A 27,134-nucleotide genomic window follows, 5' to 3' on the forward strand; every position below is an offset into this window, starting at 1 on the left:
GGCTCTTTGCTGCTGTCCCCCATAGTGGTATTCCGTATGTCCAGATTGGTTTTATAATTGTTTTATATATTTTAAGTTTATTTTCTATGCTTAGTTTGGATTTTCGACTTGTTAGCCAGTGCATTTGTCTCCTTGTTGTCTGTATTTTGTCTGTTATTGATTTGATATGCTGTTTCCATGTGAGTTGTGTATCTATGTGTAGTCCTAGGTATTTGACTTGTCTTGTTTGTGTTATGTGCGTGCCGTTCAGTAGGATGTTTGGTGGCGTCTGTTTTCGCAATGTGAATGTTATATGGTTGCATTTGTTGGGGTTTGCTTTTATTTGTTTAGCTTGCAGCCACTTTTCTATATTTGTGGTGTGTTCTTGTAGTAATGTGACTGCTGTTTCTGGGTTAGTGTGCCTGACTAGTACAGCTGTATCGTCCGCGAATGTCAGTATTTTGCTATTGGTAGTTGTTGGTATGTTGGCCGTGTATAATGTGTATAGTATTGGTCCTAGGACGCTTCCTTGCGGAACCCCAGCCTTGATGTCTTTAACTTCAGAGTATGTGTCCTTGATTTTTATTACGAAGGTTCTGTTTAAGTAGGATTTTATTAATTGGTATATTTGCTCCGGGAATTGTTTTCCGATTGTTTGTAGCAGGCTTTCGTGGTTTATTTTGTCAAATGCTTTCTCGATGTCCATAAAGAGGACTGTACAGTATTGTTTGTTTTCTAATGCTAGTATTATCTCATTAATGAGCCTGTGCATTTGCTCTATCGTGGAGTGTTTGTTTCTGAATCCAAATTGGTGATCTGGTATTAACTTTTCCTTCTCTATTATTGGTTTTAGGCGGACCTATATTATTTTTTCTAGTATTTTTGAAAACATAGGAAGTAGCGATATTGGTCTGTAAGATGCTGCTTGGTGTGGGTCTTTGCCTGGTTTAGGTAGCATTATGATCTGTGCTAGTTTCCATAGTTTTTCAAGATTTTACCATTGATTATTCCTGGTGCTTTATTGTTTTTTGTTTTTTCGATTATGTTTCTAATTTCTTGTGCTGTTGTTTTAAGTATGGTGTATTGCTTGTCAGTTGAGGTACTAGTGGTTGGCGCATCATCGTCCGTATGACAATTGAAGTTGCTGTTGTTGATATTATGTGGTGTAAATGTGTTGCATAGGTGCTTGGAAAATTCTTCAGCTTGCTCTTCGTTGCTTCTTGCCCATGTGTTTTTCTTTTTTTTTATTGTTTATTTTTAATTTTACAATTTGTCCAGTGGGACATTAGGTAAAATGTTGTAACATGTGATTGAATAGCATGTGAATGGTTACCCCCAGCGGGGTACCATCTTCGTATTTATTAGGTTATATCCCTTGTGAGATCTGTTGGGTGTTTCCTTTTCAGTCTTCTTTTTATGCTTGTGTTGATCGTTTCCGCAGCCAGCCGGTTTGGGTGTGTTGTTATTCTTTCTTTGTACCTTTCCGCGCATCTGGTAATCTCTTCCTTGACCGTTGGTATTCCCAGGTCCTTCCGAATATCCTCGTTTCTAACGTACCATGGGGCGTTTACTATTGTTCTAAGAATTTTTGGCCTTGGGTTTATTGGTGTCTGTCTATTGCTGCTTGGGCTTTAATGGTCAGACAATGAAGGACGTCCCACGGACCATTTCACGCGACGTAACAGCTATTGTTGTATAGATGATTTATTACATTCGTGTACATTAGTTTGGATGGAAGGTCTATAAGAATCGGAGAGTGAACTGAAGTAAGATCTAGGCAGGATTATGCTACGAAATGATGTTCAAGCATAGAAAGAAGACTAAAAAGGAAACACCCAGCTGATCTCACAAAGGATATAACCTAAAAAACACGAAAATGGTACCCCGCTGAGGGTAACCATCCATATGCTATTCAATCACATGTTACAACATTTTACCTAATGTCCCACTGGACAAATTGTAAAATTAAAAAAACAATTAAAAAAAATGATGTTTGTGTAAACATTTAATAATCGTAAAGTGTAGAAAATCCGGGTTTTTTTTTCTTATGCCGATAGCCAGTATGTTGGTTCATCAGTCGATATTGTATCTAAAGAAAGTTTTCGTATAGCTTGTTCTAATAAACCATAGTAATAAACTATATATTATATTATATATTATATAACCATAATTAATAACAATATAATAAACATATATTATAATAGACCATAAATTTCAAACTGTACATTTTTCTGAATTTTATAGGTTTAAAGTCTTTACTTCGTAAGATTTTCTTATCGTGTTGTCTTTGCCGATCTAAGATACATTTGATAATAATTTATCTGCAGCTTCTGAAGAGTTATCAGCAATGTCAAAAATTTTATAGTTCGAATTGAATAGAACTTTCTCAATCTATTATATTTCTGTTTTCTTTTTGCAATAACCAAATATAAAGAACTTTTATTATCGTTTTTAATCCTATCTGTTGGCATGATAGTCAAATTCTATTTATCTATAATAAAAATGTTCACTTTTAATTATTGTCTTGCACTCAACGTTTCATGCACAGATAAAAATTATTTTTACTTTATTTTCATGATTTCTAAATGAGATATTAAATGTTTAATGTTATGAACAATTTTAAATGGTAATTTTAAGTACATAGTAAGGTAATTTTAAAGAACATGGCATAATGAGTTTATAAAAAGTGAAAAGAGTGAAAATATTTTTGTCCATTTTTTAATCATTAAATCATTAACCAAATAGTATACTTTTAAACGAACTGTAACTGCGACCATGTAATAAATGTAGGAAGTATGTCTAACTTTGAAACAGTAAGATAATTTAGGTAGATTCAACGTTATAATGGAAGTATAATGTAAAACGATGGTAGAAACTATGAAATCCTACATACAATCTGTATTCATTATGAGGTTTTAAATCGTATTCGGCATTATAGCGTTAAATCGTGTAATTTAGCTGATGTATTAATGCTAAATAAATATGCAAAAATATTGATCTTATATTTTTATAATATTAGTTAATTCATAATATAAGTTCATTCATTTTTCTGACTCTATATACATATATTTTTTTTACAGCTTATAAATGAACACACCCTATAGATATAATTTTGCATTTACCTATATTTGTGATATAAGGATATGTACATATCACAACCAATTTAATCTTGATATAATTGAAGTATATTGTAAATTCGGGATAAGATAAATATATCAGTGGTATTTGCTTCTTATTTACGTTAGGTATAAAAATATACTAAATTTATCTCGAAAAATATGTTAAGTTAATGTAATAAAAACTTCTAAGGATTTTTGAAAAAAATAAAAAAGTGTGTAAATATGAAGCTGTAAGTGAAGATATCGAGAACAACTCAAAATTTCTTATTTTTCGTATCTTATAATTGAACAAAACAATTTATAGCTTTTTCTCATTTTATGATGGAAAAAGATAAATAAATGATCTGTTTTTAACTACATCAAATTGCATAGATCGCTATATACGATTTAAATGAAATTTCTACTTAAACGGAGTTTATGCGATTAAATCTTAATATAATTTATTTTTAATTAATAAAATTTATTTCTATAATTTACTTTAAGTTATTCTTAGTTGTTGTTCTCTATAATAATTATAAGCTCACATTTTTTATAGGGGAGATCACAAGTAACGTATTACGCGTTGCGCGTGAAGCACGACAGCGAACTCTTGGTCCATTTAGTCCATCATTTAATGTACAGGAGATATTGTTAGAAAGTTTACAGAAGGTACATATCATTAACCATAATTTAAAATGAATATAAATATTCGAATTTTTAAAAAATAACATATATAGTATTTACACTTTTAAAGTTATTAAATACAGCAATAGACATTTCTAAGATGAACTCTTGTTGTTAATATTTTAATATATAACGAAATATTATCTTTGTTCCAGCATCTTCCTAATGATGCTCATATTCGTGTTAGCGGCAAGCTTCACGTTTCCTTAACAAGGGTATACGACGGAAAAAATGTAATTGTTTCTCAATTCTCGTCTAAAGAAGATTTATTGCAGGTAAAACAATATTCATGTTAAAATTTATATAGTTTATATAACTAAAAATTTATATAAATTTAAGTTTGTAATATTGAAACTTTTCTTTTATAGGCATTATTGGCTAGTGCATTTGTCCCAATTTTTTCTGGTCTCTTACCACCAAGATTTCATGGTGTTAGATATATGGATGGTGGTTTTAGTGATAATCTTCCTACACTTGATGAAAATACGATTACAATTAGTCCTTTTTGTGGAGAAAGTGATATTTGCCCTAGAGATGTTTCTTCCCAACTTTTCCATGTAAGTTACTTATGATTATTCAGATAATTTACGAAATATTTAAATTGAATAAATAACTGTTCTTGCTAAGATTAAATTACTAGATTACTAAAGAATAAATTACTAAATCGTATGTAAAATATAATAAATGAACATTTATAATTAATAGGTCAATCTTGCCAATACGAGTATTGAGCTTTCAAGACAAAATATATATAGGTTTGCAAGAATACTTTTCCCACCAAATCTAGAGGTAAGATTATATGAAGTACTTGTAAAATAGAGAGGATATTAAGGAAATAAAATAACATAGATAAGATAACATAAAAAGGATATTAAGAAATAAAAATTAACAAAATTATATAGATAAGATATATTTAAACATTAATATCATAAAGAACTTTAATATTATTAAAAATTGTCTTTACAGATGCTCTCAAACATGTGTAAACAAGGTTTTGATGATGCATTAAGATTTCTTCACCGCAATAATTTACTTAATTGTACCCGATGTTTAGCTGTACAGTCCACATTTGTAGTCTCAGAAACTCTTGATGATAACATGGATTATGATCCTGAATGCTTAGAATGTAAAATGCATAGACAGGTATAACTTTAATATGTGCAGTGTAAATTATAATAAGAATATTTTTTATACATAAATGTACACATATATTTTGTAGGAAGCACTAGTATCTAATTTACCTGAAACAGTTATGACCATATTTCAAGATGCAATTGATTCTGCTAATAAAGGCCTCATTAATTGGTTATTTAAACATCGAAGTGTAAAACTTTTATCATTACTTAGTCTACCATGTACACTGCCAGCAGATGTAGTATATGCAACTTTCACAAAGTAAGTATATTATTATGCATTGCATCATTTGTTTTTTTTCTTTTTGACGAATCTTTTATTTTTAAAATAATTAATGTATATATTGCATTTGTAATGTTTACATAATTTGATAGAGTTGTGTATCAATGGAATAAGAAACTAATATGCATGATATATTGCTTGTTTAAAACTGCATGCTACTAAAGTAATGGTATAATTAAAATGATTTATAATTAAATTAAAAATTAATAATATATATAAATACAGACTTGTTATTGTAGTAAAATTAGTAAGTATATTCATATCTTTTCTATCTATTAACTAATGCTGGTTATTAATTTTTATGGTTAGTGATCATTAGGAATCAAATTTATGTTTTCAACCTTTCAACTTCACTCTATGTAATATTGCTTTAAAATCATATTTATATTAAAATTCCCGTAATCATCCAAATTGATAAAACATAACTCAATTTGTCTCATATTCTAATTGTCTGATTGAATGAGTTTTTTTTTATTTATTTGATATTGTGATTATGTATAATATCATATTTAACATTATGCATGTGGTCATAGTCTGATTGGTAACAAGATAGAAAGTCACACCTTGGAATACAATATAATTGGCAATATTCTTCATACATCTCCACAAATGTCTTGTGTTAGACATAATATGACATCTTCTTGGTAAGCTTTGCATTTCTTATGTATTGCTATATAAAATGTCTTATATATTACCTGAATATACAATTATGAAAGATGAAATTGGAAATTACATAAGTTGAAAATATTTGCTATAAATAGAATTCTTATTACTTTGAATAAGAATTTTATAAAGTTTCATTCCATATATTCATGTATAATGCATTTATGCACATTATATATATGTTTTAAATATAATAAATGTATATATATACATTTTTCTTAAACCAATTAAGTATGGTATTTCTCAAACTTAATGTCTAGTACTAAGTGCCACAGACTATTAAATGTCAATTAGACATTACATACATGGTTCAAGGAAATAGAACTTTTATATTTATATATAATATATGTTTTAAATTGTGAAAAAGTTACTTAAGTTATTTATTTAAATTATTTACATTTAATGTCAAAAATCTTAACTTTTTGCTTCTATAACTTATTCTTTTTACTATGCGTATACTTTCTTAGTTTCATAACAGTTGTCTATGAATTAATATTTTATTTTATTTTCAGGTTTATTTTGAATGTGCCTAAATTGCGAAGGAACCTATTAGAATTAAGAACATTTTTATTAAACGAATTATGTATGCTATTTCCTAAAATCAATGCCTATTACCAAGTGCCACAGACTATTAAATGTCAGTTAGACATTACAGAATATGGTTCAAGTAAATAAAATTTTGTTTACTTTTTGTACTAATTATAAAAATGAAATTTTCTTGTATATTAATCTTTCTCATTTTTTAGACATATATAATATGGAAGTAGCAGAAAAGACTGATAGTTTATATAAAAATAAGAAAAATCTAAATTTGACATTACAATACAATGAATTGTAAGTCTATAAATCTTAATAGTATTTTAAAACTTTTTAATTAATAAATGATATTTCTTATTTTAACTTATATATTTCAGACAACCATGGGAGGATAATGCTAATACCTCAAATTGTGTTATAAATATGTCCAATCTTTCAACTGTTGATGATACTTTTGAAAATATTCTTCAGGTAAACTATGAACATTTATTAGTGATTATATATAATCAATATCAATACAATGTAAATTTTCTTCTTAAATATATAGGTAACTTCTGAGCAAGAAGCTGTAATGGCATATTATTACATGGATGATAATAACAAAGTGCAAGTGACAGAGATATTTGACGTTACAGACTCCGATTCACATGCAATGTTATCCATGGAAGAAATTGAAAATAATACAAAATTACAATTTGATGAGTGGGATACACCCACATGGTTATCTCAACACACCCTCAATGATAGTAAGTTATTTTAACTAGTGATTATTGTATATTTATTATATAAATAGATTACACGCGAAATATTTATCTTTTAGCTGTAACAGAATCCCTATATACTGATGCAGATCAACAAAGCATAGAAAATTTATCAGAAATGTCTTTAGAAGATGATATTTTGGGTGTGTTAAATACATCTTCTGATCCGGAGAGTGAATGGGAAATAAGTAAAAATTTACAAACAACAAGAGCTTCCAACCCACCAATTTTCCAATCGGAAATGGATTAACAATGATTAAAGATTTAAAGTAAAATAGATTTTTTCTTATGATAATTGATATAGACAATGAATATCATCACTATCTATAGTCAATTATATTATCAGGTATGCATATTTTTGTAGTCAATAATGTTGGTGATATTATAGAGAGAAATAATATCAGTGTGCTCAATATTGATAATTTTTTATAACATTTGAAGAACATGTCGTTTAAAGAAGTAAAGGGTATGGATGAAAACACTTTTATTAAACAAGAGCAGTCTGTGTTATGCACTGATAAATATAAGATACAATACAAGTAACCATATAAAAATGTGATATATATATATATAAGAAGTATCTTCAACAGAGCATACGCAGTATTTTATTATTAATGTATCGTGGTAAAAAACATTTAATATCATTATTAAATAATTGTAAATCAAGTATGAGTAGATCTCCAAGAAGAGGTTGACTATGATGGAAATGCACATCATAAAAGATATTTATCCGGATTTTATGTTGAGTGTTGTTAGAAGTTTCATATGTTAACCATAATGCTTCTACACTCCTCGTCAAAAAGATAATCCAGGTGTGCTATCTTTAATTTCTCAATGACGCGTGTAAAGTTTTCTGTCTGTAACGTATAATATCAAAACATTATGAGCTCAGAATATGCAGTTCGTTGAAAATAATTAAAAATATTATGAGGTTTAGTGTGTAACAAAAAAAATTGTTTTATTTTAAGAACGAAATGATAATACATGTACAGTAAGAAAATAATAATCAACATACATTGTAACTAACAATAATTACTTATCAAACATATATACTTATTTAATAATGGCACAGACGGAAAACTTTACACGCGTCATTGAGAAATTAAAGATAGCACACCTAGGTTATCTTTTTGACGAGGAGTGTAAGCATGAGAGCTAAGTAAATTATTTTCCCCATTTTTTCTCCTTTTCTAATTCTGTTATACTTCTTAGTAAAAATATTTATGTAGATATTTTCCAACACAGAGCAGTGCCAAATTATTTGTGCGGTTCTTATTTGCAATAAATACTTAAATAAATAATAAAATTAATTATTTAAATTAGGATAGGAAAACAAATTTTGTTATTGCATACAGCTGGAACTGAATGCCAACTAATATACAAAAATTTTATACTGTTTATTATTGACGTAATCACTGTTGAGGATATTTAATTATGGTTAAAGAATGACATTTTTGTATCATATACTGAACTAAATATCATTATGTAATAAGTGACTTATAGCAATAATTATAAAAAGCACAAGTTATATATTTAATTACATATTAAATTGTATTATTATTAAAAAAAAATTGCTGTGTTTATATGTATATGTACTGTACTATATGTTTGACGTATGTATTTGACTTAGTATAGGTATAAGAACATCCTAGATTATTATCATGTAACTTATATGTAAATGTTATATATGTATTAATTTTTATATGTTTAAAAAGTGATACTGTATATTACTTAATCTATCTAAATTGTACATAAAAATGTTTTATGGTTTTAAAAACTGTATATAGTTACATAATTGAAATTTATTTATTTTTTCGGCTTTATTATTCGACTTACATATTTGTAACTTCCACTCGGTCCCATACATAAGTCATGTAATTTTATTTTAAGATTAATTACTAATTTGGATGAAAGATTTGTTGTATTTTAACTTATTATTTCATTTCTGGATATCTTCTTAAGTACTCTTGTATGAAACTAACGGTTCACAAATTTTATTGCAATTGTTAAGAATATAAATAACACTTCATGCTTATTTTGAACTACGAAAAATTATTTCGAAAGTTGTTTCAATATTTGTAATTATGAATAGTACTGAAAATAGCTATCTTCAAGAGTTTATATATTAAATTATGACATGTTAATATGTATATAATTAATAAAATAAAAATATTAAGACAAAACTTAATTTACTTTATCTGTCTATGATTATTAACGAATTAACATTATGAACTTGGGATAAATTAGAGTTCAGATGGATTTGGGCAAAATCTCAGAATCTTGAGAAATACGAAAATATCGGAATTCCACTCAAATTTTGATGATTCATCTCGAATCCCAAATCGATTCCCTAGTCTCGAGATAATACCACACATTTTTAATGATTCTAATGTGTACATATGAAGTAACATAAGACCCGATGCAGCAAGTGACTTTATCCGCGCGATATCGCTGCGATCATATATGTTTATTTGTTTTCCCAGTTAACAACAACGAAAACAGACATATGATCAGAGTGATATACTGCGGACAAAGTCGCTCGTCTGCACTAGTTCTATATGTGCAGCTAGCAGCGACCGATTTTTTACAAAAAGTGTATATCATAAAATATTTTTATTCGAAATAAATAACAATAATATAAAGAAGGGTCGAGGTCAATAAAAAATGGAATATTTATTATATTTTTTAATATAAAACAAATCATATTGTATGTATAAGTTATATGTACAATAATTGAAACCATCCTCAAAGTAATATTTTGAGGTAGAAATTTTTTTTTCGTTTTTTGTAGAAATAATTTATTGCACATGTGCACAAGTATGTATTATGCTGATTTTTATAAAATATGTCTTTACTGTTAAACATTGATCGTTCATGAATAAAAATTGTATAATTTACAATTATAATTGCATGCAATTTACAATTAAAATTTTCAAATGTCATATTAACTTAATATGTAAAAACCTCATTACATTCCTTATAGGCAGGCTCCAATTATTTCAGTGTGATGAAATATTAATTATTTGAACATGTTCAGGCTGGATCTTCCCCAGGGCCAGATGTAGAATTTCTCTGAGGCTCAATTTGAGTCCTGTTTTGTGAATTGCCAGTTGCAACCGCTACTTTATGTTGTGTAGTTAAACACTGTAACTGTTGGAGCTGTACAGGTTTAACAAGAGTTCTCTGTAACTACAGAATAAACAATCTTTGAATTGTACTTATAATTTTAAATAAATTTAGAAGTATATATATTCTTTTATATTACATCATCTTTTATAATATGTAATTTTCTTCTCTTAACTAAAAACTTATATTAATAATGCAAAAATACATACTTGTTGTTGTGATAATGTTGCCACTCCAAGACTTTGAGTTTGCTGACTGCACTGCCCTGTAGAAGCTCTAGCATGCAAGGATTTTGTCAATAATGTTTGTTTATTTGCAGGTACTACTTGGGAAGAAGATGTCGTCTGGGACGCCATAAGCACTGGTTTCGTTGCTGCTATAAAACATGACACTATCCTTATTTGTTGAAAAAAAATTTAATATAATGTCCTAAACATGAATAAAGTAAGCAGCTTATATGAAAATATTTATACATATTTGTATAATAAAAATCGTAAAATAATATATAAGCAATAGAATTTGTTGTTACTGTCTATAATCTATTTTTAAATAACAATATATTGTGACATGGTATCTATGGGTATAACTTACCCATTATAGGAGTTAACACTTGTTTATTACCAGACAATATTAACTGACTGGCTGTCACTGTTTTAGCCACAGTTACTAATTGATTTGATAAAACAGTTGATTTAACTTGATTTGGTTGTACTTGACGTGCTATATGATTAACTCGTGGCCTTTGAGATCCAACAAGTTGAATTGCCTGTCCACCCTAAGAAGTAATCTTTATCTCATTTTAGGACTTTAATAAATTATTAATTACATATTATATAACACAATATATAATTTATAAATACCTGTGCAAGGGTAACAGAATTACTACTACGTATGTTTTGTTGCGATAATCCTTTGACTGCTGAAGGTATTATTTGGGCTACAACATTTATTGTATAATAAAATACAGATTATTTCGTATATCATAATTATTCAGTTTATATAGACATAAAACATCTACTTATCTTTGTTAGTCAAACATTAATATTTTAAATAAAGTAATTTAATATGAAGGTTAGAATCAGTGCATCAAAAAGGAAAAATTCTTACCAATTGGTAACGACAAATGAGTATTGGCAGGATTAGTTATTACTACTGTTGGTGTACTTCCAGCAATAGCTGTTGTAACAACTGTAGTAGCTACCATCTAGAAATATAAATCAATATTTCAGAAAAATTTTTGTACATTTTGTGTTAAACCAACCGAAATGAGCAGACGCGTGAAATACAAAAAAACTAACACTAGAAACCGTGGTGCAAGTATTAGTTGCAGATGATATAGGCAGAGAAACAATGACTCCTGTAGGTGTAACGGAACCCGTCGTTGCTGACACATTTAGCGACATCGTAATGGGTTGTGATAGTCCAGGAAATGATACCTGTTGTATAATGAATAGTACAGTAGTATTTCATCTTCTACGCCATATGTTGAAATAAGCAGCTCTCCACAACCTGAACATTTTGAAGACCATTGATGGAATTCGACAGACTAGTAAGATTTACACCCTGCAGGTTTACATTGGTTGATGGTGGAGTACTCATTGGCGTCGCAGATTGATTATTTTGACTGGAAGAAGCAGTTAACCGCTCAAGGAGAGACGAACCAGAATTAATTCCTGGTATTGGATTATCCGCAGATGGCGTCCCTATAATACATAATTTTAATTATGTTTACCTTAAATAAGACAGAATAGAAATAATAGAAAAAATATACACTAATTGCACCTTGTGTGTATCTTCAAATATTTACCTGCTAACAAAGCTGAAAGTCCTGACATTGATAATCCAAGTGTTGAATTAGGATCTTGCACACGAGCTAATTTCACAGCTGTTGCTTTGACTGGTTGTTGCTTACAACTTAATTGTCCTGTTAAAGTTGAACTTAAACTCACCCTTACCTAAAAATATATTTCTTAGAATTTCAGAATACTGTTAAAAACGTATAAGTACAAGCTTAATTGACTTACTTGACCAGTTGTATTAGGGACATTAATGACATTTCCATGACTAAGAACTCTAGATGGGATGGAAGCATTCAAAGAAATCCTTCGTGGCTGGACTTTCTGTTGCGTCAAATTGGCAGGACTGCTATTTAACAAACTAAGGATCGCAGCATTATTTGACTTGTTTGTAGTCTGTGCATTACTATTCATAGCAGCAGCTGCTGCATTTGCTGAAAGAATGTTTAATAAAATACTTTTATTTTTAGCATTTCTTTTATTTTGTATTACAGTTTATATCAATGTCATAACAAACCTGCAGCTTGCTGTTGAAATTGTTGAGCAGAATTCATGAGAGATGTTACAAGAGCTGTTATCGCGGGATTAGTAGAATGTTTTTTAAATGGTATTTCATTTTGGCTCTGATTAACGGTTTCCGTAACACAATTTTGTGTTCCAGCTTGCAATTGAGCTTGCTATAAATAGAGAAATATGTAAAGTTGTCTGAACATCAAAATATAATGTTATACATAATTCATATAAATTCATGTATAACTCCTACCAAAACTGGAACATTTGTAGATGTAGCATTATTAATATTACTGTTTAATTTCTGCTGAAAAACTAAAATTCCAGATCCATTACAGGAATTGCCATCAGCAACTGACATAGTAGAGTTATCAATCTGTACAGATGTGGAGGCATTTGATCCACCATTAGTTAAAGGTTGCCCTGGACTCATTGACGTAGTCTCATTCTGAGCAATAACTTGTGGAATATTTGTTGCATCTACGCATGTCAAGTTATTTTGTGCAGAAGTAGTGGCTTCTGTTATAGTTTTCATTGAAGCTACTTGACCAGCTAGAGTATTTAACTGACCTTGAGCTCTTGATAAGATCTGAAATAATTATTATTAAATATTAGTTTAGTTCAGAACAGTCTTATTAAGATTTATTACATTTATTAAAAGTATAATAATTTTATTCAAATATTTAGCGAGAAATATTTGATTTACCTGCTGCGCGACATGTTGAGATTGAGCTTGTTGTAAATGCTGAGCAACTAATTGCGCTGCTTTTGCTTGCTGCGCCTAAAACAAGTTCATTAACCAAAAAGTATTTATTTGAAAATGCATATAATAAGAAAAAAATTTCACTTTTGTAGTATACATACTTGTTGATGTGCTCGTTGCATACCGGGTGTACATGTTACGCGAGGGACCTGCCCTGGTACAACATGTTTTATTCTAACGTTCTTCCTACCCTCTTCCGTAAATATTTCCGTAAATTGTTGAATGTAATGATTTGCCAGAACTCTTGTACCTAATGTAAATCTATAAAAAATTCCAAATATTTATTTATCCAATCAATTTTTATAACTTTAACAAAATATAAAATTCTATTTGATAAAAAGAGAATGATGAGCAAATACTCGCCGGCATGCAGATCCGTTTTTCTCTCCTTCACGATGATTCTTATCCATATAAAGCTCTCCCAGGTACTCAGAATTAGAAGGTCTTTGTAGAATTGAGAGCTTTATGTGATCTATTTCACCTTGACTTCCTCCCGTTTCTAATATATATTCTTCTATAACGTGTGGCAAACAGTCTTTTGTTTCTCGCGGGCGTTCGTATGCTTTTGCAAATCTATCATACATGAAGCATAAATTTGTGACATTGTGATAATGAATAGTGACGTTTGATAAATAATAGTAACTTTTTACTGAAATGTACCTTAAAACATCAATAGGTGTATTTGGTGGAAGTAGAGGAGGATTTGTAAGAGAAGGTGGTGGACAGGCAGTGGTTGTAGCTACTCCTCTCTTTGCTCTTAATTTTTGCATTAAATCTTGTATTGTTAATCCCTCTGGTTGTGCTAATTGTTCCAATTTTCTCTTACGATTAACCGTAACCTATAACAAAACAATGTAAAATATTTCAAATATTAGAATTAAGCATGATATAATATATTTAAAAATACAAGCAAACTAAATAGAAATCACAGTTGCATTCTAATCCATTACAATTAATTACCTGTGAAAACTTTTTGGCTTGCCGCATAAGTTGGTGATCAGTAAGCAAAGATTTAGATTGCCTTAATCGTGTTGTAGCTATGCTAGGAATAGGATTTGGATCAAGACAAAGAGGTCCTTGGGTAGCTGCGACTAAATGTGATTCTAACATTAATCGCTCTTCATGACTCCAATCACCATCACTAGTTAAGGTTGATACATCTGAGAGTACACTCTAAAAGATATTAAGATATTATGCTGATTAATTTAAATTTTTTAGTTAAAACCTAATTATTATTTTATTTATTATCTTATTTTGTCACTTATATTAATATTTCTCAAATTTAATTTCTAGTGAAAAACTGGTTATTTTTTTTTTATTTCTCACTTGTGTTGTAGGCTTAAGAAGCACATGGTGAACTTCAGCTTTAGTATGAGGAAATGCTTTTCGATAATCTCGAACTTCAGCTATTATACAACCATCATAAAATAAATGAGAATGATTAGTTTCTAATTGCTCAGCCAACATTGCAGGCAATTGACCATTATCTATACATGAAAGCAATTCACCCTGTTCGTAACCCATCAGTTGTGTTTCAGCTAATATTGAATTTTTATCATACTGATTTCCCTTATCACTATTAAATTAAAATTACTTATTAATCTACTATTATTAATTTAGTTTCTAAATATATTGTAAATAAATATTAACATATACTTAATAGAAAAGTATAATATATTTACCTATTTCTTACAGCTAGTGAGTATCCTTTATTACCAGCATAGAGATTAACAATTAATGTATATAGACTTTCTCTTTGCACCAATCTTCCCAAAAGATCACATTCATTTTCTAGATTATTCTACATGAATAAAAATATTATTATTAAACTAGTTTATTAATCTATATTAAATTTGTGGAATATATTTAATATTAACAATATTAAAAATATTATTTCTATAGAAGTGTACGTACCAACACAGAGTCAGGAGTTGCATGAGGAACTTTAGTAAGTTCTTCAAAATATAATCTAGTTAACTTAGACTGAATGCTGTGTTTAGAATGATTCTGTTCTTTTTTTTGAATAGATGATTTATCACAAGCTAAACTTATAGAATTTTGTCCTTGAACATTTTTCCAACATTTGGATACCTGATTTATCATATCCTGCATACAAAATGTAAATATTTAAAATTAAAGTCTACTTGAATTAACTAGAAACTTATAATAAATTAGAAAATAATAATAACATAATACCTGAGCCTGCCGACACGCATCTTCTAAACTACAGGCTGTATCAATCATTTTAATTTTTGATTGCTAAAACCATTTAATGTCATATCTGATATAATAATGAATTTTCACAATCTAAAACAATTTCATAAAATATTAATATTATGGTTTTTATGACACAAAATTTGTATTATATTAATTTAATAAACATTCATGTCATTATGTTTAAGTAAATAAAATACTTTACTATAAGATATCTTTTTTGTAATTTTTAAAATTTTACAAGATTTTTAAGATTATTATATTTAAAAAATGTGTTTAATATAAGACATAAATTGCTAATATCACTAATTTATGATATTAGTTATATATATAATCATATATAATACAGTACGATCTATGAAAGAAAGAGAGAGAGAGAAAGGACTAGAGAAAGTATTTTTTATTCATCTAAATAGGTTATCTTTTATATAGTTTAATTATCAATAACTGAATTTATATATATATATATATTAAAAAATATAAAAATTTCTGTAATGAACTTTCATTGCTTATATACTAGTAGAATAAAACATTTGTATCACATTTATAAATAAAATTAATTTAAAATTATATATCAAAACATTACATAAAGCTATATTCAATATAATACAATACAATACAATAGTAGTACAATAATACAATAATATGATATTAAATATATAAAATATATAAAAAGATATATATACAGCACAAAATAAAAAATTATAACGTTGGAAGAGGTTTTAGTTAAGTATAATAATTTGATAAAAAGTAAAAACATAATTTGTTATGAATTGTAAAATATACTAATGTGAAATATTTTACAAATGCATTTTTTATTACATTTGTTTATCGATGAGGCTATTATGTTTCTTATCTCACCTTTTGAATATTATAACAAGTATTTCAAACATAATAGTAAATTAATGCAATCAAGGAGTATCAAAAGGTAAAAAATAAGATCAATAAATAAGATTTATCGAAACAGAGGGTTATGTACAAGTTACAAATAAATATGCGAGAATATGTTTTAATCATAGCGTGAATCCACCGAATGTCAAAACAAGCACGCTACATGAGAGGTTATGTAAATGTTTATGAATTAGTACAAATCACATTTAAATCTTTCAAATAAAACATAAACAATAGGTTATTTACCTCTAATGGATCCAAAAAGTAATCTAATAGTAAACATTGGACACAGGATGTGACTCAAGTTAATTTTCTTATCATAACCTCATACGAATTGGTAAATAATACACAAGTTTACAGATAGCGAAAATTTTTGTCAACGAGTTCTTATAATCAATAAAAATTATTTAGTGTCAAATAAATAATATTTACAATTAAGAAACGTCATTTTAGAGGACACAATGTAACCTATTATACAAACACCACACAATCATAGACTGGAAAATTGACCACATTTCTCTCTAGTGAGTTACTCAATTTATAGTTCGCAAGCTCGACTAGCATTCGAACAACTAAAGACGAATTTAGTGTTTCATGTCCAACACTGATGTCGAATAAAAAGAAGACAGATCTATCGGGAAAGTTATTAATGTAAGAGAGAAACAATATTAAGAAGTCTAACCAACTTTTAGCAAATTTATTTATGAAAAGGATATATAAATAGTAGTCTGCATTAATTGATTAAAATTTTATAAGAATAGAAATTTTTTATTCAAGAATCATATATTAACTTTAGATTTTTTATTTTTTATGAAAAATTTATATTTATTTAATTTGTATAAATCCGTTTTCATTTATGGTACAACTGTACTACTAGGTATTACATTAAAATACCATTACCAATATACGAGTGGGATCCCATTCTTTAAATAAATTGTTCATGTTCAAGATTACGATAATCCAAGCCTAAGTTCAAGACGTAGACATTTTGTATCGAAGATCGATATTTGTAAGTATACAAGCAATGTCATTTTGCTAATTACAATGTTATGTTAATGCAAAAGCCATCATAGTGTTGAATGAGAAATGTATGGAATTCAAGTCCATTTAAGAAAGCAAGTCTTGCTTCCAAATTTTCACAACAATTCCGTCTCTTAGGTAAGTGATATTTTAATACTGTCATTTAGAAGGAATAATTGGAAAATTACTTAATATTTCATTATTTCTTATTTATTATAATCTTTATAACATTATAAATTACATTTTAAAAAATGTAGAAATTTTTATCTTTTGGTAGCGTTATATACTTAATTATTAAATTTGATTTTTGTAAAATATTTTATGGACATATAATACGTATATTCAATCTTTTGAATACTATATTATTCTTAATTTTATTTTAGCATAATAGGTTTATATATTCATATATCCACTTACATAAATACGTATATATATACATACACATATATTTTATATTAATATTAATTAACTATTTTTATAAATATATTTTTTATTTTTAAAATCAATGAGAAATTATTTATTAAAAAAGAATGGTTCATAGCCTTTTAATTATAAGGTTTATATATTAATGTAGTTTTTGTGAATTTATTTAAAATATTACGATAATAATGTATAGTTACATTTTAGTCGAGGTTATTAGTTTATAAAAATAATAATTGTACACATAAGGCATATGTTATTTTATAAAAGTACTATGTAATTGTTTTATTTTCACAATATATAATTTTATATTATACAGTGTCTTATATCGCGGTGTTTTGAATAACCCGCCATTTAAACTGTAGTTAGTTCATTTGACTCAAGAGGGTACATGATCTTTAATCGTCGCTGTAAAGCTCCTGTCTACGTAATCGTGCTAGTGATTTAGTATTAATCTTAACGAAGATTCAGAAATATATCGTTCATGACTATCAATAAATGAAAGAAATATTGTGAACTGATTTTTCTTCACGTTAAAGAGAATTTGCGCTGCAAAGTGTTTTGATGCACGTTCTGTGATATATTGTCTCCGTTAAATGATCATATATCGTAATAGTTATTCTAAGTGTTAATTTATCGGATCTGTTGTTTTGATTTATTAATGACATTTGAATTTTAATATACAATCAAGAATAATGGGTGTTGGCCTTAAACCATTAGAGTTTACGGATTGCTTAACCGATAGTCCTTACTTTCGAGAGAATCTTCATTATCATGAGCGTGAATTGGAGAAGACCAGCCAACAAATTAAACGGCTCATCAAAGAGGTCAAAGATCTTTTATTAGCTGCCAAAAGTAAGTCTATTTGTCACAAGGTTGATAAGGTTCTGTGTACACATGTAACAGCTGCTCTTATCTTAATATATTTTACTTTCATGTTTTCCAGTAACATATTTTAGTTACAAAGTTATAACATTGAACAATTTTTCAATTAACTATATTAGTTGACACTAAATTTTTTTTAAGGTTTAGGTTATTTTTTAATTTATCATGTATGTCATATTCATATTTTGTAATATAAATATATTTGATTTCTGCTACTATACATATAAATTATACTAAATTTTAATTTTGTTTATTATTTTTGTCATATCATAAATTGTGTTGTAATATCATATGGAATAATGTTATATTTCACTATAATTATATTTTTACCATTTATATAATTGAAGATACAAGTAATAAGGTTCTCAATAAATATATTTATTGTAAAATCTATGATCATGAAAATAACAGTTATTAACTTATTTAGATTTGTCCAGAGCGCAGAGAGCATTTTCCAAAACATTGCAGAATTTTAGTTTTGAATGTATTGGAGAAACTCAAACTGAGGACGAAACTCACATATCACAAAGCCTTAAGGAATTTGGTAAACTTATTGCATCAATAGAGGATGAAAGGGATCGCATGGTATGCAATATTTTTAGTATATAAATATGTTTTATATTCATTGGAAAGACTATTCTTGAATTAAAGCAATTCATATTATAATATTTGTTATAGTTTTATTAATTTGTTATAGTTCAATTCCATAATATTTAACAATAAAAATTAAATTTTATGTTTGGCATAAAAAATAAAAAATTATAATTTTGGTAAAAGTTTACCACAAAAGTCATAATACAATTTTATGTATCATATTTTTTATTAAACTAGTAACTAAAATATTTAAAATAATATACTTTTTTATATTTTCTGCAAAAAGACATTGTTGTGTATCATTTATTTGTTTATAAAAATATAATAAGTGTTACTATATATAAAAACTCTGTTTTTATAGAAGGAGCACATCCTGGTTATTTAATGGTATATCTTTTGAAACATATTTTCAACCAAAGTTCTTTTTATAATTAAATTATATTTATTTTTTCAATATTTTTTAAAAGTAAACAATTTAGTATATTACAATGTACATATTTCTTGTCATGTTTCTGAATGCACACACAAATAGCTTTTATTTTTGAATTACAAAAGAGCTTTTAACATTTACATTAATATCCTCTTCAAGGAACAAGTAAAAATTTTATATATTATTGCATGTAACTGTTATATACATATAACATATCTTTATAAAATGTTTCAAGCATTTAATGCATATAAAAACAAAGACTAAGTATTCTTAGCACTACTAACATGTTAGTAACATTCTTTAACAAGTTATACATTTAATAATTTTTAATGCATTAGGTAAGTTGCATATTTAATTATCTGTTACAAAAAATAAGTTTTTCCCCAAATAGTGAAATAACAGAATGCTGTTATGCTTGTTTTTCTATAGCAATATCAATGCTTGTGTGTATGTGTGAATATAGGACACATACATGCATTTACATTCATTTCTAAACAAGGAATGTGTCTTAGTAACTCTTTTATAGTTCAATAATTTTGTACTTAATCTTCTATTTTAGTATTGATATGGTACAAGATTTTATGATATCTAGAATAAATAATTAGGATTGGATGATTGAATCTAGTCCCCATTCTGAATATAAAAGCATAATATTGTTCAGTTTAGTATTTAGTGCTAAAGTAGTTATAATAAGCTTATTCAGGTAATGTGCGTTAATAAGTCATATATTTTCTCTTACTACTAACAAATGTGTATGTTTATGCACATAAATACATAAATGTTACGATACATAAATGTGTAATAAATGAAATAACTAAGTTGTAGCTTAATCATTTTATTTATATAAACTGTCTAATTTGTATTATATAAATCTTTTTATGTTACTATTATTTAGTGAGACATATTCTACATATGGCTTTTATATAAATACATATATTAGTAAAATAATTTCTAATACATTTCATTTATGTATCAAAAAAGCAATTATAAAAATTTGCAAGAAATTGAAAATTTGTAGTTAAAAATGTATTCTAAATAAACTGTCAACAAAGATTAGAGTTATTATAATCAATATATTGTTTGATCCTTAAAAAATTATTTGATAATCACAAATTTTAAATAAACTATGTCTTTATCATACGAGGATATTATTGTTATCACCTTAAATACAGAAAACATGTTTATTGTTTCAGTTTAAAACAAACGTGTATATTATTTATTATTATACAGAGCACTCTAAATCTCTTGTGGACAATTGAGTGGGAGATGATTCTACATGTGAAAATGAATCGAAAAGAAAGAATATTTTCGTCCGAGACCCCGTTTCCGAAAAAATCGAGTTTGAAAATTCGGTTAAGTATCGATTAGATATGAATAAATAATTAGCAGGAGATTATTTGTTATTACGTGCGAAAATAAGTCGAAAACTTAAAACGAAATTTTTCCACTTAAGGCATTATTTTCAAGAAAACTAAGTTTGAACATGTTTAGTTAAGAACTGGTCTAGTGCACGCGCATGATACATTTTAAAATTTATTTTTCTTGAAAACAAAGGATTTTATACAAAATTTGTATTCTACATTTTTTACTTATTTTCATATATATTTCAATCTTGTGCCGATTATTATTATATTCCTGTTCAGTCCGCAATTAGTTAAATTTCGGAAACGGAGCACCATATGAAAAAAATGTATTTTTTCTTTTTGATTCATTTTTACATGCAGAATCCCCTAGTCGATCGTTCACGAGTTGCAGAACGCCCTGTATATATTATATAATATTATTTTATGTTTTCTATAATGTTGCTTTTGTAATAAATATTGGCTGTATATCTTACAATATAATTATTTAGTTTCTCTGTATATATACTTGTATTATGATTTAATTTCACTTTTTATTGTTTCTTATTATGATTAACTTTATTTATATGATATATGTAGTTGTGCATATATGCACATATAATTTCTGAAAGTTATATAATTTTATTTCTGTATGTATTTATTTCAGTACAAGACAAGATCACTGTTTACTGTGATTCAGTGAATTTAAATTTATTCTTTTATAAAAATTTTACTTTATTCAATAACTTTTATTTTTAGCTTGAACGTGCTTATGATCAAATTATACTCCCTTTGGAAAACTTTAGAAAAGAACACATTGGAGGTGTCAAGGTAATGTAAAAACTTTAGTAAATTAAATTTCAAAGTTAATGTATATAGTACAATCTTTTATTTATGAAATAATATGAAACTAATATATTAATAGGACGGAAAGAAGAAATTTGAGAAACAAACTATTAAATTTTGTCAAAGCCAAGAACGCTACTTGAATTTGTCTACCAAAAAACAAGACAATGTTCTTCAAGAGGTATAAATATTTACATATTATAAAAGCAAAATATTTATAGTATTTGATTTAATAATATAATTACTTTTAGGCTGATGCAACACTGGAAATGGCTGAAAGACATTTCTGTCAAGCTAGTTTAGAGTATGTGTTCTTGCTTCAAGAAGTACAAGAACGTAAAAAATTTGAATTTGTGGAAACTGTAAGTTTTCTCATTTTATATGTTTTTCATCAAATTATTATAGATTTTAAATCAAAAATAATTAAATACTATGAGTTACAAATAATACTATTTTTTCCAGTTACTAGGTTTTATGTTTGGTTGGTTAACATTTTATCATCAAGGACATGAAGTTGCAGAGGATTTTAAACCTTATATGACTGAACTGCAGCTAAAAATACAAAAGGTTTGTTCTCTCCTTACTTTGTATTTCATTGCTTAAAAATATATGAAAAGCATTAGAAGCACGATTCTAAAACTGATTACTTACATTAGCACTATTCAGATGACAACAAAGTTGCTTTGTGCATTATAACATTGATTTATATAAATCTATGAAATACATTGTGCATTGTTGTTTCACATTCTATCTCTTATATATCTTACAATTTATTTATTGAATTACTATACAAAATTTGGAAATGAAAATTTCATCATTTTATTATAATATAAATTACTTTGTTAATTTATGTTATTATAAGAATGTGGTACAACATATTCCAAATATTTTGAAAGATTATTTGGGATATATAATTTGGGTACTTTTAAATGTCTTGTTATGCACTTTGAAGTATTTTAATATTAGTAATTCTCTCATAATTGATTTGGTTGTTAATGTTCAACTACTTGTAGATATACTTAAATGTAACTTCTTACTAAATTATTGTGTGGTGCAAATATTATTAGGATAACAGCATGACAAATAGCTTACTAATTTTCAATTTTATGTGTGTGTGTGTGTTTTACAAGACTAGAGAAAATTTCCTTGCTACCCGGGATAAAACAGAATCACTTATGAATAAAATGAAGGATATGAAAAAGGTATGTGATATATTTTTTATTATTTTTATCATTTAATTTTAGTGTAAATCATTGTTATTTGCAACACATAAGAAAATGTGTTATTAAAACATAATATATAAAATTGATTAATTAATTCTAGAAATGATTGAACATGAGTTCTATGTTCAAACATTGAATCTTTAAAAAAAATCTGTTATTGTATAATGATAAAGTTAGTAGTAATCTATAATGGAAATACTAGTAATATTTTCATTTTGTAGTCTGCTGTAGAAAGTGGGGTCAATAAACTATACACACGTGAAGGTTATTTGTTTCTAATGGAAAAGAGTAAATATATAAAGTTTTATGTAGTTAATAAATGGAACGAATATTTATTATATATTAATATAATCATAAATCTTTATAGAGGCATTTGGCACAACATGGACAAAACAATATTGCACATATCAAAAGGACAAAAAGGAATTTACAATGATACCTTATAATCAACTTACAGGAAAGTTTGTAAGTAAGCTTTAGGTTTTCTAAAATGAATGTTCTTATGAATTTACTATCAAGAAAAAGCATTCATCAATATTGTCTTAACTTAATAGAGTAGCAAAGAAGTTTTTACATTGGCATCTTGTGTACGTCGTATGTCAGATACAATTGAAAAACGATTTTGCTTTGATATCACCACTATTGATAAGTAAGTTCAATTCATAATAATCCATAATATAAATATTTTTACATTACATTTACAATTCTTTTATTTTCTTAGACCTAATGTAGTATATACATTCCAAGCGCTTTCTGAAGAAGATAGAAAGTTATGGCTTGATGCCATGGATGGTAAAGAACCAGTAAGTAACAATTATTATTGGATTCCTACTGCATTACTTTTTAAATCGAGAATGATTAAAAAAATTGATACAGTATGTATATTTATCATTCCAGAATTATCCTATAGTAGGTGCATCAACCAAATCTGAAGAAACCACCTTAGATGAAACTGGTTTCATGTTCGTATCAAAATGCATTACAACGCTCGAAGAAAGAGGTAAGTTTGAGGTAGCAATTTACATATTTCTTAACTATTTTATTTTAAAATTTCATCAGAAAATTACTTTAATATAATGTATTACTGTTCTAGGCCTTGAAGAACAAGGTCTCTACAGAGTCGTTGGTGTTGCTTCCAAAGTAAATAAACTTTTAGCTATGGGGCTAGATAGAAGGAAACTAGAGAAACTTAATCTGGATGATCGCTTTGAATGGGAAAGTAAAACTATTACTAGTGCACTCAAAACATATTTGAGGACGCTATCTGAACCGTTAATGACTTTCCGATATTATAATAGTTTCATTTCAGCTGCGAGTGCGTATAGGTATTCTCTATAATATTATTTTATTTGAAATCTTTAAATTAAAAATATTATCTTTTTTATATTAAATTTCTATAAATAAAAAATATATTTTTTAATTATATTTTCATTTTTATTATTCTTTTCAACAGAACAAGAAATCAAAGAAGCACGTATCAATGATATTCATAATCTTGTTTATCGACTCCCAAAAGCAAATTTCAATATGCTAGTGCTTCTTATTAAACATTTGTACAGGTATATTAATAACAAATATGTTTGTTGTTATTATTTATAATTATTTAATTATAAATAATATTTTAGTAATCTAATTATATGTTGTTTGTAGTGTGGCGAAAAAAAGTGATAAAAATTTAATGACTGTCGGTAATTTAGCGGTATGTTTCGGGCCATCCTTACTGCGGCCAGAAGAAGAAACAGTAGCTTCTATAATGGATATTAAATTTTATAACATAGTAGTCGAAATTTTAATTGAAAATTGTGAGAGAATAATTGCTGGTCCACCACAAGATACCGTACGCTCAACACAAAATACCATTCCCTCTCGATCACAACGTGTTAATGTAGAAGATGGGTCAACATCTTCTGGTAATGGAACTCCTTTCCTAAGGTATCCAGTACATACTAATATATCTTCACCACATGGACATGTAAGTTATATATTAACTGATTTTACGTTTTAAAGTATAAAATAAACTTTTTGTCGATTATACGATACATACATTATTCGAAATTAAATTATTTATACAGCTCGGTACTAGATCATACTATGATAGCCCACTAGCAGTTGTTACTAAATCATCTTCTATAGATGAACGAAAAAATGGCGACTACGAAGAAACAGAACATACAAGTCACAGAATGCCGACATATTTAGATAGTCGAAGTGGACGTGTTAAATTAACGAATGCAAATCTTATATATCATTCTGCAGATAAAGGTTATTTTAATTCTTTTTCAAAATGTATTTGTTTATCTGCATGATTTATAATTTAATAATTATAAATAATTATATAAATTCAGTATTAACCAGTGGCAATACGAGTAGCTCGAGTGAATCAATCGCTTCTGATCCACACTCATTTTCATCTGACTTGCCAGTAAAACAAAAACGTGGTTCTATGATGTCTGTACATTACCCGTCGGGTTACACTCAACGAAACAATCCATCGGTATCTGTGTAAGTGCCTTTTTATTAAATAAACATTTTAATTTCTTATTTGAATGTGCTTTTAATATGCATACAATTTTATTTGTAGAGTTAATACATCACCTAGCAGTGGACGTTCAAGCCCTGGACAAGTACCTGGTATTTGGTAAACATAAAATTCTTATTAAACATCATAATTTGTTATGTATATATTTTCATTATGATATCAATATTGCGTTATTTAAGAATATATTTTTTCTTACAGGAGAGTCCGCACTTTGTATGCTTGTGTGGCTGAAAGCGATGGAGAATTGTCATTTGAACCAAATCAAATTATTACAAATGGTATACAAAATTTAGTACATTTAATGATTGCACATTAGAAAATTGCTTTACGAGTAAAGTACTGACATAATATTTAATTACAGTAAAGGCCTCTTTGGAACCAGGATGGTTAGAAGGTACATTAAATGGTAAGACGGGATTGGTCCCAAAGAATTATGTTGAACAATTGCCTTGAATTTGGAAAAGCCAAAGAGTGCCTACATTGTTTTTACATTGCATAATTCGTAGGGTATGTTTGGTACTATTGCCTACTGAAACATATGTTCACGAAAACGGGAATGCTATGCAATGACATTTGTGAAATATAATGTTTTCTATTTAAATTCCTTTGGGTACAATTTACATAGTCAATTACACACACGTGCGCACGCGTGCTCACACATACACATACATACAAACATCTTTATTTATTAGGAGCCTTTTTGCTCAAAGACGTCTATAGTGTATATAATCACTTGTAGAAAAATTTATATATATCTACATATATAGTGCTAATATATTATATGATATTTAAATATATTTGTACTAAAAGATATTGATCCAGTATATAGCTTTTAGGAGATCTCATAGGCAATAATATTTGTTTATAGTGCGATAATCTCCACGTAATGTGCACGCATGTGTACACACATATAATATCAAAATGTGATAAAATAAATAAATACCAAATACAATCAGAATTTTTAATAAAGATTTTAATAGTATAAAGACTACATTAATTTATAATTAAATATATTACATAAAAAATGTATACGTATTTGTAGTTTCCTAAATAATAATCTTACGTTTCAATTTAAAAAATTAGATAACTTATGTGTATAACTATTAAATAAAATAATGTAAGGAATGTATTTAAAACATCACCTTATAAAATATGTTAATTTATTCATTACTGAGTTTTATCTTTAATAGTAATTAAAATATTATATTATTGCAAAATAAAATTTTACATAACGGAATAAGTTTTTACCTTAAAACACTCTTTTAAATGTTTTATAACAATTAAGTTGTAATAAATATAATTAACAGAATAATAGTTAAAATGATGTTCGTTATTTAATTTATCAATTAATGTAACAAGATTTTGCAACTTATTTATTCTTTCATTTTTAATATTTAAT

General features: G+C 27.2%; 3 protein-coding genes across 12 annotated transcripts in view; 2 read left to right on the forward strand and 1 right to left on the reverse strand.

The window, feature by feature from the left end:
* Nucleotides 1-10,787, forward strand: part of LOC122568718 (1-acylglycerol-3-phosphate O-acyltransferase Pnpla3) — a 16,432-nt gene extending 5,645 nt beyond the window's left edge. Inside the window, exons 2-14 of one of the 4 annotated variants that reach the window (XR_006317184.1) lie at nt 3,634-3,746; nt 3,917-4,036; nt 4,130-4,318; nt 4,467-4,550; nt 4,728-4,904; nt 4,981-5,156; nt 5,711-5,821; nt 6,353-6,507; nt 6,587-6,674; nt 6,755-6,848; nt 6,925-7,123; nt 7,198-7,484; nt 10,584-10,787. Coding sequence is in view for 2 of the 4 variants with exons in the window: in XM_043728798.1 (XP_043584733.1) it covers nt 3,634-3,746; nt 3,917-4,036; nt 4,130-4,318; nt 4,467-4,550; nt 4,728-4,904; nt 4,981-5,156; nt 5,711-5,821; nt 6,353-6,507; nt 6,587-6,674; nt 6,755-6,848; nt 6,925-7,123; nt 7,198-7,388 (1,697 nt within the window). In the remaining 2 variants the exon portion in view is untranslated. Of the gene's footprint in view, nt 1-3,633; nt 3,747-3,916; nt 4,037-4,129; nt 4,319-4,466; nt 4,551-4,727; nt 4,905-4,980; nt 5,157-5,710; nt 5,822-6,352; nt 6,508-6,586; nt 6,675-6,754; nt 6,849-6,924; nt 7,124-7,197; nt 7,720-10,583 lie in introns of those variants that run through there. The other 3 variants (XR_006317183.1, XM_043728798.1, XM_043728799.1) reach the window with 3 other exon arrangements.
* LOC122568716 (transcription factor SPT20 homolog) lies at nt 8,078-16,963 on the reverse strand. 3 transcript variants are annotated; one of them, XM_043728796.1, is made up of 22 exons: nt 16,685-16,963; nt 15,530-15,640; nt 15,248-15,439; nt 15,016-15,134; nt 14,660-14,909; nt 14,294-14,506; nt 13,994-14,172; nt 13,697-13,906; nt 13,435-13,594; nt 13,277-13,351; nt 13,141-13,159; nt 12,824-13,050; nt 12,578-12,737; nt 12,289-12,494; nt 12,072-12,219; nt 11,774-11,967; nt 11,563-11,700; nt 11,372-11,468; nt 11,125-11,201; nt 10,856-11,039; nt 10,474-10,640; nt 8,078-10,327 (listed from the first exon to the last, which is right to left on the reverse strand). In XM_043728796.1, the coding sequence occupies exons 2-22, from the start codon at nt 15,575-15,577 to the stop codon at nt 10,172-10,174; spliced, it is 3,219 nt and encodes a 1,072-aa protein (XP_043584731.1). In that variant the 5' UTR covers nt 15,578-15,640; nt 16,685-16,963; the 3' UTR covers nt 8,078-10,171. The 3 variants fall into 3 exon arrangements, with proteins under 3 accessions (XP_043584731.1, XP_043584730.1, XP_043584729.1); XM_043728795.1 differs by having other exon boundaries at nt 10,474-10,637; nt 12,824-13,159; XM_043728794.1 differs by having other exon boundaries at nt 12,824-13,159.
* Nucleotides 16,964-17,438: 475 nt separating this feature from the next.
* Nucleotides 17,439-26,690, forward strand: LOC122568233 (rho GTPase-activating protein 26). 5 transcript variants are annotated; one of them, XM_043727748.1, is made up of 21 exons: nt 17,439-17,596; nt 18,570-18,733; nt 19,191-19,348; nt 21,887-21,958; nt 22,053-22,154; nt 22,225-22,335; nt 22,436-22,540; nt 23,104-23,175; nt 23,418-23,484; nt 23,564-23,661; nt 23,751-23,845; nt 23,918-23,999; nt 24,073-24,196; nt 24,290-24,511; nt 24,650-24,755; nt 24,847-25,168; nt 25,269-25,458; nt 25,542-25,698; nt 25,778-25,834; nt 25,934-26,013; nt 26,097-26,690. In XM_043727748.1, exons 2-21 carry the CDS (start codon nt 18,574-18,576, stop codon nt 26,186-26,188), a joined length of 2,472 nt encoding a protein of 823 aa, XP_043583683.1. In that variant the 5' UTR covers nt 17,439-17,596; nt 18,570-18,573; the 3' UTR covers nt 26,189-26,690. The 5 variants fall into 5 exon arrangements, 4 of the variants coding, with proteins under 4 accessions (XP_043583683.1, XP_043583685.1, XP_043583684.1 ...); XM_043727749.1 differs by lacking the exon at nt 17,439-17,596 and having other exon boundaries at nt 18,081-18,733; nt 24,094-24,196; XM_043727751.1 differs by lacking the exons at nt 17,439-17,596; nt 18,570-18,733 and adding an exon at nt 19,719-19,744 and having other exon boundaries at nt 19,250-19,348.
* The last annotated feature ends 444 nt before the right edge of the window (nt 26,691-27,134 follow it).

The sequence above is a fragment of the Bombus pyrosoma genome, linkage group LG6, assembly GCF_014825855.1.
Source record: "Bombus pyrosoma isolate SC7728 linkage group LG6, ASM1482585v1, whole genome shotgun sequence".
Lineage (NCBI taxonomy): Eukaryota > Metazoa > Arthropoda > Insecta > Hymenoptera > Apidae > Bombus > Bombus pyrosoma.

Excerpts from the sequence above, each read along its gene's own strand:
- LOC122568716 (XM_043728794.1), bottom strand. The coding sequence starts at position 15,577 with ATGATTGATACAGCCTGTAGTTTAGAAGATGCGTGTCGGCAGGCTCAG. Across the intron at positions 15,135-15,247 it reads CAACTCCTGACTCTGTGTTG|AATAATCTAGAAAATGAATG; the intron begins GTACGTACACTT and ends TTATTCATGTAG. Across the intron at positions 11,040-11,124 it reads ATTCTGTTACCCTTGCACAG|GGTGGACAGGCAATTCAACT; the intron begins GTATTTATAAAT and ends ATTACTTCTTAG.
- LOC122568233 (XM_043727748.1), top strand. The coding sequence starts at position 18,574 with ATGGGTGTTGGCCTTAAACCATTAGAGTTTACGGATTGCTTAACCGAT. Across the intron at positions 18,734-19,190 it reads TCTTTTATTAGCTGCCAAAA|ATTTGTCCAGAGCGCAGAGA; the intron begins GTAAGTCTATTT and ends TAACTTATTTAG. Across the intron at positions 22,155-22,224 it reads AAGACAATGTTCTTCAAGAG|GCTGATGCAACACTGGAAAT; the intron begins GTATAAATATTT and ends AATTACTTTTAG.